This window comes from Lynx canadensis, chromosome E2, assembly GCF_007474595.2.
Source record: "Lynx canadensis isolate LIC74 chromosome E2, mLynCan4.pri.v2, whole genome shotgun sequence".
In the NCBI taxonomy this organism is placed as follows: domain Eukaryota; kingdom Metazoa; phylum Chordata; class Mammalia; order Carnivora; family Felidae; genus Lynx; species Lynx canadensis.
Window position 1 is genome coordinate 633,255 of NC_044317.1, and position 16,597 is coordinate 649,851.

The 16,597-nt window shown below is 63.9% G+C and overlaps 1 protein-coding gene across 1 annotated transcript; it reads right to left on the bottom strand.

The window, feature by feature from the left end:
* Window positions 1-423: 423 nt before the first annotated feature.
* On the bottom strand, window positions 424-15,692 carry CPNE7 (copine 7). Its single transcript, XM_030298554.1, is given in 16 exon segments — window positions 424-1,123; window positions 1,809-2,045; window positions 4,736-4,764; window positions 4,767-4,868; window positions 4,947-5,017; window positions 5,508-5,561; window positions 7,098-7,231; window positions 8,165-8,224; window positions 8,556-8,642; window positions 8,982-9,080; window positions 9,206-9,295; window positions 9,969-10,052; window positions 10,682-10,756; window positions 10,908-10,982; window positions 13,445-13,627; window positions 15,519-15,692. Coding segments are annotated over 16 exon segments (1,740 nt in total). The 3' UTR covers window positions 424-937.
* Between the last annotated feature and the right edge of the window lie 905 nt (window positions 15,693-16,597).

A 16,597-nucleotide genomic window follows, 5' to 3' on the forward strand; every position in this document is an offset into this window, starting at 1 on the left:
ATGGAGAATGGGTGAGTGGGTAGGAGAGAATAGATTCAGGGTCAGGACAGTTTTGTTTTGTTTTTTTCCCCAGACAACATATTCCAGGGGAAATCTCAATCAGAAGCCCACCCCCAGAGGGCCCGGAGGTTTGACAGGTGGTGCTCCTTCTCTGACAGAGTGTGTAGCATGGAGCTCATAGTAGGTCCTTGTAAAGTTGAGTTGCAAGTTCAAGGCACCTGGGTTCCTGCCTGGCGACCCCTCTCCACCTGGGCCTGGCTGATTCCAGGCAGTGGATCAGGGGGAGGGGCAGCACTGCCTCCCGGCATTCCCGAGCGGCTCCTCCCTTCAGTCCGGGAAGGACCCCGAGAACCTGAGTCTAGAGACCCCCTGTCCCAGGGTGGAGGCTGGGAGGTGGCAGTAAAGGCACAAACACTTCGAGGACAAGATGACACTTTATTATGCCTAAGCCCCCACCTGCGGACCCCGAGGCCTGGGTGCTGAGCTGGGGGAAGCAACAGGGGAGGAAGGCAGGAAGAAAGAGGAATCTGACCGGTCAGGAGCTCTGGGGGCACCCCGGTCTCCCCCACAGCTGGGATGCAGGCTGCGGGCCCCTCCTCGTGAGAACCAGATGCGAAGCAGGAACCCCCCCCCCCCCCCCGATCCATAAGCTTCCCTTCGCGTTGGGCTGAGCTGCTGGGGCCTCCTCCTGCTCTCAGGGAACCCTCCCCACCCCCGACCCTACACCTGCCTGGCTGGGGCAGGGCCAGGCATGGGGGGCTACCACCCGCACCCCACACCTTCGGCTCCTGTTTCAGGGTTCCCGGGGCCTGGATTTGTTCAGCCTTCAGCCTTGGGGGCCCCCAGAGGCTGGTCTGGGCAGCAGGGTCACAGGAGGGTAAGAGGTGGGCCTGGGGGCGGGGTACAGGAGGGCTCTGGAACGTGTGGGGGGGAGGGCCTAAGGCACCCCAAGGGTGCTTGAGACAGAGACCGGCCGCACTCCTGGCTGCCCTGCCCTCTCGGGGCCAGCGTCGTGGGTGTGGGTGCCGAGGCCTCTGGGAGGCAGCTCCCTGTAGCTGAAGTATTCCACCACCTGCCTGGGCACCTCAGCCAGCACGCACTTGGCCAGCGCCGCCGGGGACGCCTTCAGAGCGGGGACAACATGGTTACGTCACAGCTGGGGGCCCTCCAGACCCTCTTGCCCCTGAGCTGCTCAAACCCCAGCGTCACCCTCTAGCGGTGGTGGAATCTGTCCCAGTGGCCGACCAGTAAGTCGCCTGGTGGCCAGGCGAGCCTTTGTGACACCCGGAGTGTGAGGTTGCCCTGCGCACAGCGCCGGCATGGGGTGACCTCGGACGGGCTCCGGGCACCGTCCTGAGTGGGGCCCCTGCGCCCCCAGGGCCCTGCCACCCCTCCAGGCACACAGTCAGAGGCAGGAAGGGGGTGGGTTGTACCCATCCCCCATCCCGTAAAGCCCCGTGAGTGTGTCCACTGGCCATGAACTTCCTTCGTGTGTCTGTCTCACAAAGGGTCTGAAAGTGCTAGAAACTGTGTGGTGCCCTCCCAGGAGCCCACCGTGCCGCCCTCTCTCGTATGTGTAGGCTTGATGTTTTCAAAATAGGAAGGTTTCTAGCTGCTCTAAAGTGGCTGAAATCCTGCTCACGACAGGAGCGGGGGAGCGGCCTGGGAGCCTGGCAGCTCCCCGGAAGGCAGGCCTGTGACCCGCCCCACCCCTGGAAGGCAGGCCCGTGACCCCCACCCCCCGAAGGCAGGCCTGTGGCACCCCCCTCCCCGGCAGGCAGGCCTGTGACACCCCCACCAGCACTCACGCTCTTGAGCTCCCGGAAGGGAACAAACTGCACGATGTCGCGGAGCGCCGGCTCGCCCCTCGGGGAGCGCAGGATGCCCTCGTCCCCGTCCAGGGTCTGCATATCCGTGAAGTCAGCGTTGCCCACCCCCACGATGATGATGGACATGGGCAGGTGGGAGGCGCGCACGATGGCCTCCCGGGCATCCGCCATGTCGGTCACCACTCCGTCAGTCAGGACCAGCAGGATGTAGTATTGCTGGGGACACAGGGACAGAGTGGGCACGGGCCACCCCCCACCCCTTCCTCAGGCCCTTGGGGGTTGCCTGGGGGCCCTTCAGGGCCAGGTGTCCCCCGGGGCAACCCCACGTCCCCCAGCCAGCTCTCCCCTCCCCCAGCCACCCGGAAGCCACTGCAGGCATGCTGCTGGTTTTCAGGCTTTTAAGAGATTGTTGTTTGCGAAAGGGCGATAATCACAGTCACAATACAACTTGAGCTCATGCCCCCCTCTGTGCCCGATGCTTCTCATCTCCCAGTCCCCCCTCCCCCGGCCTCAGCCTCTTACAGATGGAGGGGCTGAGCTGGTGGAGCCTGGGTCCGAACCCAAGCCTGAGGCCGGAGAAGGAGCGGCCTGATGGGGCCTCCTACACCCTGTAGGTGGCCCGGGGCCCAAGGAACAACTGAGAAAGGACAACTCTGGTACAGCTGGGCCAGGTGCCCTGGGCGCATCTGCACAGACGGACCGGGTCTTGTTTCAAATAAAAGTCCATTTCCATTGTTAAAAAAACAAAACAAAAACAAAACAGAACTACTAAAAATCCGGACAAGAGAAAACATAAAGGAGAAGAAAGAACCACCCGGCCCAGTGGGCGCTGGCCCTACACCACCACTTGAGGGAAGGACCAAGGGCAATCCGACGGGGGGCCCCTGCCACCCAATCCCTGCTCCCCCTCTGAGCCCCAGACCCGTGGGACGAGTGGCCTTGTACTCGGCAGTCTCCCGGCAGGACCCAGCCCAGCCCTCAGCCCCGCATAGGCGGCCCCTCCTCGGCAAAGCCCCCACGCCCTCCTCCTGCCCCCCAGCCTCGGTCCAGGGCCCCTAAGACCTCACAGCCCCGAGCTTTGCCAGCTACTCAAACGCTGAGCTCCGTCACCCCCCACCAGAACGGCAGATTTGCTCTGAGGCCCCCCGAGCTCGGGGCCTCCCAGGGCTGGGCAGTGGGTGGCTGTGGCCCGGCCCCAGGAGGCTGTATCTGCCTTGGAAAGAAGGGACCCTGCTTTCCCTCAGGACGGAAAGAGAGGAGAAAATCGGGTGGTCCCAGGTCACACCTAGCGCCTACGCACAGTATCAGCGCTGCTCTGAGAGGGGGTCTAACAGCCCACAAAACCCCGTGAAGCATCTCGGTTAAGATGCAGGCTCTGACCGAGGGGAGAAGCAGACGTGAGTGCCTCCTGGGGACATTTCTGTCACCTCGGGGGAAATCTGAGCCCTGTTCACGGGAATCAGATGACAAGAATGTGGTGAATGCCACCAAGGGACACGGTCAGCAGAGTCCAGACCAGGAGACCCTACGGGACACACAAGCCGGCTGCGCAGTACGGGAAGCTGGTGATGGGCGGAGTGGGGAGGGGAGGGGTCCACCAATCACACAAGGGGCCGTTTTAACCCTGCTCTGCCTGTGAAAACCACCAGGACGTGAATTACCCAGCTGGACGTGCATATACCACCCAGGTATTTCATCCTAGGGGACCAACCTTGTCTTTCAGGGGAGACAGTGCATTGTAGCTATGTTTTATCTCTCTTCTGGGCATTCATACCGATACTTGCAGACGAAGCTATGTATCTAGGACTTGCTTCAAACTAACATGGGAAGATGCCTGCTATCCTTGATTCCGGCCTGGATCGTGTGCCAGAAACGTAGTGCTAGGGAATTATAATCGGGGAAGTTAATGAAATTGGAACATATTCCATAGATTAGATAAAAGTGCAGTAGCTAAGTTACATTTCCTGAAATTGATATTTGTGCTATGATTATGTAAGAGGATACAGGGATAGTAGAAAATACACACCAAAACACTAAGAGGTAACCGGGCAAGAGGCTGCAGACTGTGGCTTCTGGGGGCTCTGTGCCTGGGAGAGAAAGTGTAAACTGTGGGGCTTCCCCAACACAGGATGAGAGACAGTCTAGCCGGAGTCTGGACAAGGGCAAGTCACGTGGTCAGGGTAAGGCTGAGGAACAACGCAGGTCAGGAGACCGGGACACCGGGCAGATCCGGGGACCCCAGGCAAACGTGGACACGTGGGGAAAGGCGTGCCATGGGAAGGGGGTCTGTTTCAATGCCTTGGGCTTGGAAGCCGAGCTGCGGTTGTGCACAGAATGTCCCTGCTGCTGGGGGCGGAGGCACCAGGAGGCCAGCAGCCAACTCTCAAACGGTTTGGAAAGAAAACAATAGTAGCATACACACATGGAGAGAGAGAGGGAAGGGGGAACCAGGTGGGAGGAAGGCGGGAGGGAAATGGAGGAAGGAAGAGGGGGGAGGGAAGGAGGGGGAGGGAAGGGAGGGGCGCGAGGGAGAGAAGGAGGGGGAGGGCAAGAGGGGGAGAGGAGGGGGAGGGAGGGAAGAATGGGTAGGAGAGAAGGAGGGGGAGGGAGGAAAGAGGGGGGAGAGGAGGGGGAGGGAGGAAGAAGGGGGAGAGAAGGAGGGGGAGGGAGGAAGGAGGGGGAGGGGAGAAGGGAGAGAGGAGGAGGGAAGGAGGGGGAGAGAAGAAGCGGAGGAGGGAAGGGGGGAGAGAGGAAGGAGGGAGGGAGGGAAGAGGGGGGAGAGAAGGAAGGGGAGGGAGGGAAGGAGGGGGAGGAGGGAAGACCATCCCCTGGCCCCAGGCCCCCCACGGCACACACCCCTTCTAAAACACCCAGCCCCCAGCGCACCACCTGCCCCAGGTACCTACGGAGGCCTCCCCAGTGCTCTCCTCGGCGCTGCCATGCGGGCCACCTTGGAGATGACAGGGGCACAGTTGGTGGGGCCATAGAGATGGACCCTGGGCAGGCCAGTTCCGATAGGCCTCCACACGCCCTGGATCCCTACAGGGAAGGAGGGTGAGTCCGGCCGGTGCACGCCGCCCCCACCCCCCCCCAGGGCCTGCCTCGTGCCCCTTATACCTTCACACTCATCGTCCTCAGGGTTGAAGTTGATGGCAAAGTCATGGGACACCTGGGTGGGCACAGAGGGACTGTCAGCTGGGTGACCCCTCAGGACCCCCCCCCCCCCCGCCTATGCGGTAGGTTTGCAGCCCCCGGGACCAGCATGTGGAAAGAGCCTCGCGGAGGGAGTACCCCGGGTCAGAGGGCAGACAGGAGGCCCCAGGCTTTGAGTCGCATTAACCAAGAAGTCCCTCCCGCCACGTTTTCGGGCTTAAGCCAGATGAACTGCTATTTGCGGCTGAAGATTCCAGACTCATTCCCCTTCTCCTGACAGAGACACGGAGTTTGTGTTCAGTTCTCCAGAGGTCACTAGTGCTGGGTGACCAAGGTCAGCCTCTCTGGCCGCAAGCGCAGGGTCTCCGCAATCTGCCCACTGTCACTTAGGAGCCGGTTCCCAGCAGTGAGAGGCAGAGGCAGCAGCGACCCAGGACAGCCTGTGCTGGGGAGAAGCAGCAGGGCCCTGGGGGCCCCCCCGGCAGAGGCAAGGGGGTGGGGTTCCCGGTCCCCAGGCTCCCCTACCTATACTTGGGAGGGATCCGTGCTCCAAACCCCAGAGCAGAAAATCTCTTGTCACTGGAAAAGAAGCAATGGTCTCAAACGGGGCCCCTGACTTCCCTGAGGGCGGGGCGTGGGGTGCTTGGGGAGACATTCACCAGAACCAGGACAGCCAGCTCTAATCCACCCCTGGGTGACACTTTCCCGAGGGGCTGGCTCTGCTCTGAGCCGCATGGGGGAAACTGAGGCACTGAGCAGTGAAGACACCCACGCAGGGGTGAGCCATCTCCTCAGTCTCTGTCTTTGCTCTGGGAGCAACAGTACTCCTGGGGAGGCAACCAGACCCTGGGAAGTGTTGGCCTCCTGACTTGGGACCTCCGCTGTCTGCCACCCACCCCGACAGCCTTCTGTTCGTCCATGGCCTCAGTTTGCTGGCCTGTAAAGTGGGACACAGATCCCCTGCGTGTGTGTGTGTGTGTGTGTGTGTGTGTGTGTGTGTGTGTGCAGGGTGAAAGCCATGTGACTGAGACCCAGCCCCATGTCAACACATGCCGGTTTTGACCCGAGCTTCACCTCAGAGATCAGCCACGCAGGACGTCGGGTCTGGCCCGTGGAGCGAGCCCCACCCACCGTGGCCCACACATTGCCAGCCTCAGGCAGGTTCCTCTGGTCAGTGTAGAGTCATGATGACCCTCCGGGCCCGGGCCCAAGTCTGCGCTGGAGTCCAGGGAGGCAGGGAGGCGAGGGGCAAGTGGGGGGTAGGGGCCGCACCTGTCATTGTCCTGGGCACAGGGTGATGGGGGGGCAGGGCGGTACCTGTCATAGTCCTGGGGACAGGGTGAGTGGGGGGGTGATCCACACCTGTCATAGTCCTGGGGACAGGGCTAGCGGAGGGTCAGGGACCACACCTGCCATAGTCCTGGGGACAGGGCCAGTGGGGGCAGGGCCACACCTGTCATCGTCCTAGGGCCAGGGCAGTGGGGCCAGGGCCGCACCTGTTATCATCCTGGGGACAAGGCCAGTGGGGGGGGGGGGAACAGGGACCACACCTGTCATCGTCCTGGGAACAGGGCAGTAAGGGCAGGGCTTTACCTGTCATAATCCTGGGGACAGGGCTAGTGGAAGGGCAGGGACCGCACCTGTCATAATCCTGGGGACAGGACAGTGGGGGTGGGGCCACACCTGTCATCACTCTGGGGACAGGGCAGTAGGGGCAGGGCTGCACCTGTCATAGTCCTGGGGACAGGGCCAGTAGGGAGGGGGGGGGAACAGGGACCACACCTGTCATAGTCCTGGGGACAAGGCCAGTGGCGGGGGCGGACAGGGACCACACCTGTCATAATCCTGAGGACAGGACAGTGGGTGTGGGGCCACGCCTGTCATCATCCTGGGAACAAGGCAGTAGGGGCAGGGCCACACCTGTCACAGTCCTGGGGACAAGGCCAGTGGCGGGGGGGGGACAGGGACCGCACCTGTCATAATCCTGAGGACAGGACAGTGGGTGTGGGGCCACACCTGTCATCATCCTGGGAACAAGGCAGTAGGGGCAGGGCCGCACCTGTCATAGTCCTGGGGACAAGGCCAGTGGCGGGGGGGGGGGGACAGGGACCGCACCTGTCATAGTCCTGGCAGATCTCTCCCACGGCCACCAGGGCCTGCAGGTACTCGTTGGGCTGGAAAGGGTTGATATAGTGCAGAGAGCAGCTGTTCCGCGGGTCACCGTTGGAGGCTGTGAAATCGATGGCCACCTGCAGAGACCCAGGCTCATGAGCCGGGGGCCCCTCTCCCACCCCGGGCGGGAACTAGGCACCCAGAGCCCCATCTGACAGGCAGGGGGAAGGAGGCGTGGGCAGCTGCCTGGTGAGGGGTGCAAACTAGAGCAGTTCCGGGGCCCGTGGGAGGAGACTCCTGAGGCGACAGTCCCAGGGCCGGGCTCTCTGCTGGGGCAAAAGGGCCACCCTGGGGAGATGTGGGCACTGGCGCTGAGCAGCAAGCCCGGACCCTGCCAACCCCGTCTACGCAGATCCCCAGGCGGCAAGAAGCACCACGCGGGTGATACCGGCCCACGGCACAGGGCATGGTCACAGAGCCACGAGCACCTGCAGCCAAGTGCCTGGGCGCGGGGGCGGGCTGCTGGCAAGGGACCCATGCCACGACCAGGCGCAATCTCTTCTCTGCTGCCGCTCTGCCTGGGCAGGGACTGCGAGTTCAAGCCCCCGGGCTGGGGTCCCCACGCGGCCCAGCCGGGACGCTTCCCTCAGGCCAATCTGGCTGCCACCGGGTGGCAAGACCGGGACCCGTGCAGCCACGAGCGAGCGGCGAGGCGGACACAAGAGGCACGGACGCCGGGCTCTCCCGCCCCACTGACACCCACAGCTCCGGACCAGAGCCACCGCCGTTGGGTCTCGTGGCTTCTGGCGCTGTCCCCGGCCGCCACAGGTGCCACTGCATTCTTGCCACACAGGTCTTCCTGTCACTGCTCTCGTGGAGGGCGACCCCCGGGCAGCTCCTGAGACCCAAGTGCCCACTTCATCTGCACGGGAAGGGCCCCGAGCCCGGTCAGGGGCCTCACTGTACCCACTTCTGCACATCCGCCCCGGGCCCCGGGCCAGGCTCCGAGTTACATCCGGGGTGGGCAGGGCGCCCGGGCTCTGCTGGTGTGGAGGGGCCCGTGCACTCACGGTGAAGTGAATCTGACAGCCGCCCATGATGTAGTCCAGGAAAGAGTGAACCCTGTAGGACTTCCAGGCAGGGAGGTCGGCAGGGCCCGCCCAGGACGCCCCACGCCCTGAAACTGAGGCCGGGGCCCCGGGGACCTGCCCTTCTCCCCCAGCTCTCTGCCTGGGGCAGCCCCCCCCATTCCCCTCCTCTGTCTCCCCTCCCGTCCATCCCTCCCACTTCCCTCCCGCACGTACTGGGGACCATCAGACCCCTGGCGTCCATCTGACAACGGGAGATCTGCAGGGAGGGGTGCGCCTGTGCCCCGTTGTCTCTCTGTCGAGTTTAGGCGGGAGCCAGCCCCCTCCCCACTGTGGGTGAGTGGGGCGTCTGCGGGCAGGGGCCGCAGCTCACCTTCAGGTCTGCCAGGATGACCACCCCAGAGTTCTTGTAATTACGCTTCTTCTGCCTGTACTTGGCATTCACGCAGTCCCACTGGGCCTGGGGCACAGGGAGAGACAGAGACCCCCACCCCAGAGCGCCAGTGCCCAAACCCCGCTCCAAGGGGGCAGGGAGGCCTCAAAACCCCAGCCCTGGACAGCATTTTTCCACCTGTAACACAGTGACTGTCGTCCCTACTCTGGCCACCCGGCAGGCGTGGTCCTCGATCTCGGGGGTTTGCCGACAATAGCAATTTCTGGGGCCGACTCAGCTCAGGCTGGTGCCCTACCTGCTTCTTGAGGCTCCTCCCAGCGATCCCTTAGCAGATGGGGCAGGGCCCCACTTTCACCCTGTTTCCACCCTGTTTGGGGGGGCGGACAGGGAGGGGCCCCAGCTCACCTGGTCCTCCCCAAAGGCTTTCTGCATTTCCTCAAAGGTGGTGGAGAATTCCCCGATGAAGTCGTGCTTTCCGCGGGAGTCGTGATCCCAGACGAGGCACTGGGGAGCCCAGGCCCCTCAGGCCACCGGCCCCTCTGGGCCCCCCACCTGGACGTCTCCATTCCCCTGCAGCCAGGCCGGCCCCCTGCCACCCCCCACCTGCCACCCCCCCCTGCCACCCCCACCTTCAGAGGCCGCGTCTCCTCACAGCTGCAGAGGTTGTTCAGCGACACCTTGAAAGGCTCCCACACGGGGCTGAGGTTGTCCTTCACCACCTGTGGGCCGGGGGTGGGGGGGGCCGGCTCAGGTTCCAGGCAGGACTGGGGGCCCAGGACCCCTGTAGTTCTGAAGCCGGTCCTTCAGGAACCACCTTCGTAACTTGTGCCACATTCCTGGACCCCCTGGACCCCCAGCTTTTTCTTTAAATAGCCTCTTTTTTTTACTCAAATTAATTTATCTCACAAGCAAATGTTCTCGGGGCGCCTGGTGGCTTAGTTTGTTGAGCGCCTGACTCTTGGTTTTGGCTCAGGTCACGGTCTTGACATGGAGCCCTTGTCGGACTCGATGCTGACAGCTCAGAGCCTGCTTGGGATTCTCTCTCCCTCCCTCTGCCTCTCCCCTGCTTGCACGTGCACACGCGCTCTCTCTCTCAAAATAAATATGCTTAAAAAAAAAAAGGAAGTGCTCTCTCACTGCTGTATCTAAAATGCCATCTCACCTGTAGGCGGGGACAACAAAACACAGTTGTGAATTCTAGTGGCAGACGGCCTGGCCTGCCGGCTCCCTGATGCAAGGAGCTGGGTGCTGGGGGTGAAGGCCCCCGCAGCCGTCGGGGTGCCGGGAGGACCCGGGGTGGGGGGGAGACGGGCTGGCTTCTGCCCCTCTCTTCTCATTCCCGTCCCCAAAGTTCTGCAGGGGATGTCAAGGTGCAGGGCAGGGAGCCCTCACCTCGGTCCGGTACACCAGCTGCTCACTCCCATCGTCATTGACCCGGTATAGCTCCAGGAAGGGGTCTGACTTGCTGAAGAGGTCCTGGAGGAGGGGCAGAGGCTGCGCTTGGTCCTAGAGGGGGGACAGAGGCTGCACCCCTGGAGCCTCTATCTCCTTAGCTAGGAAATGAGGGCATGACCCTTCCCAAGAGCCTCTCAGAATGATCCAACGCCTTGTCCTCCCCTCTAGAGCCTTCGCTGGCCCCCCAGCAGCTTTGTTGTAACTCCCGGGCCCGGGCCCAGCCTCCCTCCAGCCACGTGTGCACACCCCCAGCTGGCACCCCCACCGCCCCTGCTCCTCCCCCCCAGGGGACGGCGTCTACCAGCTGAGACCCTGCTCTGGGCCCCCACCCTGTGTGAGCACCCGACGGAGCCGAGCTCACGGCCAGTTCTTCCACTGTCCGGATGGTGACCGCCCTGAGCATGTGTCCCCGTCACTAAACAGGGGCCACAAGTGCCCCTGCCTCAGGAGGCATGAGCACTTACAGATGTGGCAGGAAGGGGCCCAGGGCACAGGAACAATGGTGACGGGGTGGCCGGCCCCACGGGCTCCGCGTGCTCCTCACTCAGCAGCCCTGTGTCTGTGGCGTCAGGAGGGCAAAGCTGGGGGAGGGGGGGGCTCATGGCGTCGGCGGTATGTGCCCTGGGCCCACGCGGGCAGCCTCCACTCACCTTGTCGTCCAGCTTCCTGGCCCGGAAGGACAGCTCCACGTAGCCATTGTTCCCGGAGATGTCCTCAGCTGTCACCTAGGAGGAAAGCCGTGGCTCCGAGCTCCACAGGCCCCCAGGCGGCCCGGGGCTCGCCAGCTGCCTTCGGGGCAGGCCTCTGAGAGCCACGAGGAGAAAGGGGTGGGGTCTGCGGGGTGGAGGGGCTGGGCGGGAAGGCGGGCAGCCTCACCGTGATGGTGGACTTGCCGGCATTCCTGCCGAACCTGAGCAGCAGGGCACGGGTCACCTTCTTCTGGGCCACAATCTGGAAGTCAGAACAGCGAGGGAGGGGTCAGCTCCCGTCCCCCCCCCCCCCCCCCCGGGCACGCCGACCCGGCCCTCAGTCTCCCTGGGCAGCCCAGCTCCTCCAAATCAACGCCCCAGGGCCCCACGCCCTCCCTTGAGTCGCTCGGCCACCGGACATCCCTCTGTGTGGCCACCGCCCCTCACCCCGGACCTGGCCCTCGTGTCAGGAGGGGAGACAGGCTCAGTGAGGAGGCACCGCCTGGGGCCACGGCCCCACATGCTGGGCCAGGAACGCCCACCCAGCCCCAGCTCCCCAGCAGCTCAGGTAGGCTGTGTGGGGTGTCCCCGGTCCCTGCCCCAAGGGCAGCGAGGGGCTTCAAACAGTTCCCCGGCCCGCAGGGGACCGAGGGGGTTCCTGGGCGCCACACTGGACTCCCGGCTGTGGAGGTGGCAAAGGGTCGGGAGCAAGAGTGCGACCTGGCTCTCCACCACCCTGTGCGGCCTCCCCGTGGGCTCCCCCCTGCCCCTGCCCACCTGGGCCACCCCCTCCCCTTCACCTGGCCCTCATTTGGCTACAAGCCCCTAACTGGGGCCGAGAGTTGACACAGGGCAGCTGTATGCAGCCAGGGCACCTGCTCACCAGAGGGCAGCACTGAGGCAATAGGCGCCCTGGTCTGTAGAAGAGCTCAAGGATGACAGCCCGCACCCTCCCCCCGCCGCGCCCCCCGCGCCCCCACCCCGCCCCACGGCTGCCAAAGTGCCCATGACTTCGTAGGGGACTCCACTCGTTGCTGGCCAACGCAGAAACACGCGCTATCGCCATGGTGACAGCACCCCCGATGCTCATCAGTGCTCACCTGGCCCCACCTGCGGCCAGCTCCCAGAGCAGGGGCGACCGTGCAAAGTGAGCTAAGTCCAGACAGCACACGGCGTATTCCCAGCCACCCGCCCCTCGGCTCCTGCCTACCTAACGGCTTCCGAGCACACGGGAACATTGCCTGCGTGCCGGAAGGTCAAAACGGGCTAAGGGTGGGAAAGCTCTCCGCAAGGTGTGAAGGGAGGGAGGCCGTGTGGCCCCAGGTTCTCCCACTTACGGGCTGCACTGCTACGGGCTCTCCGATCAGAAGGGGGAAAGCTGCTGTGTGAACCAGTGTGTGGTCAATAAGCTCTTTCTTCTTGGTCCCCTCAAACACCCACTGAGGTGCCTGATGCTTGGAGGTTCGGACAGGGGTCAGGGGCTTGCTCAAGGTCACGCAACTGGGGTTCAGGGCCACTGTCCATACCCTTGACCACTGACTGCAGCTGCCCCGAGGGCCGTGCCGGCCTCGATGGGCCTTTTCACTGTCTACAGTTTACAAGTCGGTCCCGACACGTGTGTGCTCACACGTTTCTCTGTGTCCGTGCATGCATCCATACACGCGTCCGTGCACTCGTGCCCGTGTGTACATGCAGTCCGTGCATACGTGTCAAATCCCGCTCTGCTGCTGTGCAGTGATCCGTGCTGTCATCTATAAAATGGGATGACAGGGGGCCCACCCCAGACCAGCTCCGACGCAGACGGCCATGGGGATGAGTCATGCAGACATCACGCTGGGTGCAAGAAACCGGGCACAAATGAGAACACACTGTGTGATTCATGAACAGGAAGTTCTAGAACAGGCAAAACTAGCAGGGACGTGCTGGAGAGGAGGGGTCTGTAGGGTGATGTGAGCTGGTGACGGGCAGGAAGACAGGTGCCTAAACTCATCAACATCAACCCTTTAGGTCTCCGCGTTCTCCTGGATGGAAATCATGCCTCCGTAAAAAGGAAGCATCTCCCATCACAGGCTGAGAGCGAAGCGTGTGGCCCGCAGCCCGGTGCCCAGGCTGTCTCAGTGGTGGCTGGCAAGCGCTCTTGCCATGCGGCTAACGGAACAGCTAGTGGACGGGACATCATCTGAGGACTGCAAACTGTCCCTCTGCTGACAGCAGCCCCCAGCGGGCTGGCCGGCCGGCTGCAGGGCGGAGTGGGGACACGTTGACGTCACGGGGTGGAAGGGATCTCGTGCCACGGCAGCAAAGAAAGCAGCGCAGAACAGTAATAGTGTACGTACTTCGTGTTAAAATATATACGTATATACACACAGAGAACAAATACCCCCTCACGTTCTCACGCGAGAGTGTGAACTCGCGGACAGGCGAGGGTGCGCGTCCCATGGCTTGCCTTTCACTCTTCCTGAATTTTGAATTATATGAATGTGTTACCCAGCTCAAAACTACGTATTTTTAAAACTAATAAGGAATTTTTAAGGGAAGTCACTGTGGAGACGGGCAGAGCAGGATACTTGTCCCGAAGGGAGGGACCTCCGAGGAGCCTGGAGCACAGCTGTCCCCCACCCCCCCCCCCACGCCCCGCCCCCAGCCCTCAGCATTAGCCCAGCTGCACTTTCCACGCTCCGGGATCCCTCTTGCCCTCCTCCCTCCCGAGGGGACGGGGCCCACCTGCCCCAAGGTGCACTCCATGCCCCCAAGGAAGTCATCGTCCTGATAGCCAAGGTCGCTGGGTCCCCGGGTGTCATAGACCTCAAAGCGCAGCTTCTGCACCTCCTCAAAGTAGTAGTCGAGCGTGAAGACCTTGGAGAACACAGGGTGCAGGCTGCTCCGGACCACTTCCGTTCTGTCCACCTGCAAGCAGCCAGTGTGGGGGCCCCACAGGAGTCGGTCCCCCCCCCCCGCCCGCCTCTCCCTAGCGCCCTGTGCCCGGCGCTGGCCCGCAGCCTCCGCTCACCTGCCCTCAGGGCTCCTGAAGGACTCACTTCCAGGCCGTACCCTGGGAAGTCCCCCTCCCCCACCAACCTGCTCTCTAGTCCTCAGGACTCCAAACCCCACATGGCTTCCGGCCACCCCTGGGCGGCGGGCACCTCCCTCCCTGAAACAAAGACCCCCACCCCTGTCCAGCCACAGGCTGCAGTCTCTGCATTTTCTCATGTCATGCCCAAAACAGCCTGCTCCACCCCCGTCACAGATGGGGAAACTGAGGCTCGGAGAGGGGAAGGGTCCCATGCAAAAGCAGTCCAATCAGGAACAGGGTTGGATCAGACTCCTGGGCCGGACAAACCCAAACGGAGATCTCTCCCCAGCTGGGCAGGCAGGGAGACTGGGGTGGGGGGCAGAGACTCCCCCTGGGTGCCATATCTCTCCTACATCTTGGGCCCCTCTCTGTCCCCAAAGCACAGCCCAGCCTGGGGAGGGTCCCTCCAGTGTCCACAAACTCCCACGCTCTCAGATGGGGGGGCCTTTGTGGGCCATCCTTTCTCAGGGACATCCGCACCCAGTAGTGCCAAGGCCAAGAAACAAAGACTAACGGGAGGCTAGGGCACAGACACCCCTCGTCACAGATCCTCCCCAGTGTCCCCCCCCCCCCAAAGACACTGGGCCGGGGCGGGCCCTTTGCCTCCAAGGTCGAAGACGGGCAGGGTTTTGCGGCCCCAGGAGGCTGGTGGTCCAGAGACCACAAGAGACCGCATCAGGTCACGGCATCGGGGGAGCAAAAAGCAGGTCCCCAGAAGCTGGCGCCTGGAGCCTCCAGCACTGTGTCCTCACAGGTGGGGGCCCCACGGGTCTGCCTCCACCACGTCCTGCCCGCTTCCCCACCCAGGTCCTCCCCAGGGGGAGCGCTAGAGCACAGGGAGGCTTCAACCCCCAACCTCTCCAGCCCACAACCCGCCTTTCTTGGCCTTTCAAGGTGAGGTGCACACAGGAGTGGTGACTGAGACAGCACTTTGCACAACGCACAGGGCCCTGAGCTGTTGCCACGACCTGCACACGGGGAGGGCTGGGCTGGGGGTGACTAGGGGCAGCAGGCTGGACAGGCACCCCAGTGACCCCCAGGACCAGAAGGTATCACAGGAAGAACTGGGTCTGTGGGGAGCACAAACCAGACCCCAGCTGTCCCAGCCCGGCCACGTGCACTGCGCTGGGTCACCCGGGGCTCGGCACTCATGCTGGAGTCCGCAGGACCCTACAGGAGAGCAGGCGACTGGCTGCCCTCCAGGTGGGCCAGAGATCAATCTCTGGCTCCCTAGTGCCCCAGACTCGGTCAGCAGCTCCCCCTAACCCAGCAGCCCTGCCCGGCCCTCGGCGCTCCCTGGTCTGCGGTCTGGGTGCCTCTGCCTGATGGGTGAGGACCTGGCAGAGAAGTGTCCCTCCTGCATGCCCCGCAGGCCGGGGGGACCCACGAGCCCAGGCCCACCCTGCGTCACCACTCGGGCCACGCCACTCACTTCTGCAGCCCCCAGGCCCTTCTGTGCCCCTTAGGAAAGCCCCCTGCCAGCACCCTCAAGCCTGGGTGCCTCACTCTTGTCCCCAAGCCCCCCAAACGGGAACCTGCTCGCAACCGCACTGGGGTGCTCCCTCTCTCTACCTGGGGGTCCTCTCAGTCGCCTCCGGTCCAGCGCCCCCCAAGTGCCGGACACCCCCTCTCTAGACCCGGTCCCCTGCCCACCGCCTCCGGTCTCCGCGTCCGCAGCTCCAGGCCCCCAGTCGCCGCTGGGCTCGGCCCGGCCGGCGCCCCTACCTGCACCCACTGATTCTGGGACCGCAGCAGCAGCAGCACGCTGGGGTCGGACTTGGTGAGCGGGTCGCGGTCCAGCAGGTGGCGGCAGCTAAGCCGCAGCTCCACCCTGGAGGCGCGGGGCGCGGGCACCGCTCTGGGGGCCGCCGCCGCCCGGCGCTCCGAGCCCGCGCTCATCTCGGGGACCCGGCGCTCGGGGACCCGGCCGGGCGCACCGAGGGGCCGCCGCGTCGGGAATGATGGCCGGGCCAGGCGTGGCCGCGCTTCCCTGCACGCCCGCACACGTGGCTCCGGCGGCCGCCACCGCGCGGGGACGGCGGGAGGGGGGCTGGGGAAGGGGGACAGAGGAGGGGGCGGCGCAAGGGACGAAGCCTGGGGGTGGGGGCCGGGCCGGCAGAGGATGGGGAGCCGTGGAGGGGCGGGGCGCCGGCGAGGAGGGGTCTGCGGGAGGCCAGACCCCGCCCTCAGTCCCGCAGCGGGGGTTGCCAGGGGTTCACCGGGTTCAAATTCTCGGGGTGGGGGGGGGGGATCCGGCCGAGAGGTTTGGGGTCAGGGCAGGCAGCGCCCTCCCAGACCGCGCAGGCCCTCTGGGGCGGGGGCACTCGGCTGCCTCAGGGCCGGGGAGGAGGGGTCCAGCGATCCCCGCCTTCCTCCCCAGGAGCCCATGTCGAGGCCCCGCGGCATCTGGTGATGAAATCACTGCCATCAGCAAGCGTTTCCTGGGCACACACTGTGTGCCAGGCACCCCCTGGGCTGGGGCTGGAAATGAAAGAACAGGTCCCCACCTCGTGGGACCTGTGGTCCAAGAGTGGGGAGCCCCTGCTGCCCTGGGGGTGTCGGGGCTGAGGGTCAGAATCTGACCAGGACAGTGCCTGGCGCCCTGCCATTTATCCCCTGCAGTCGGTTGCTGGGTGCCATGGGAGGGGGACCCCCCCCTCCGCCCCGCCCTGCTCTGGACCACCCGCAGCAGGCCTGCAGAAGAGGAGGTGTTAACAGAGGCAGAAACCACGTCCCAACCCATTCTCTTTGCCAATTTTTGCCTAAAAATAGGGCACAGATCTGGCCCAAAGCCATAGTGGGAG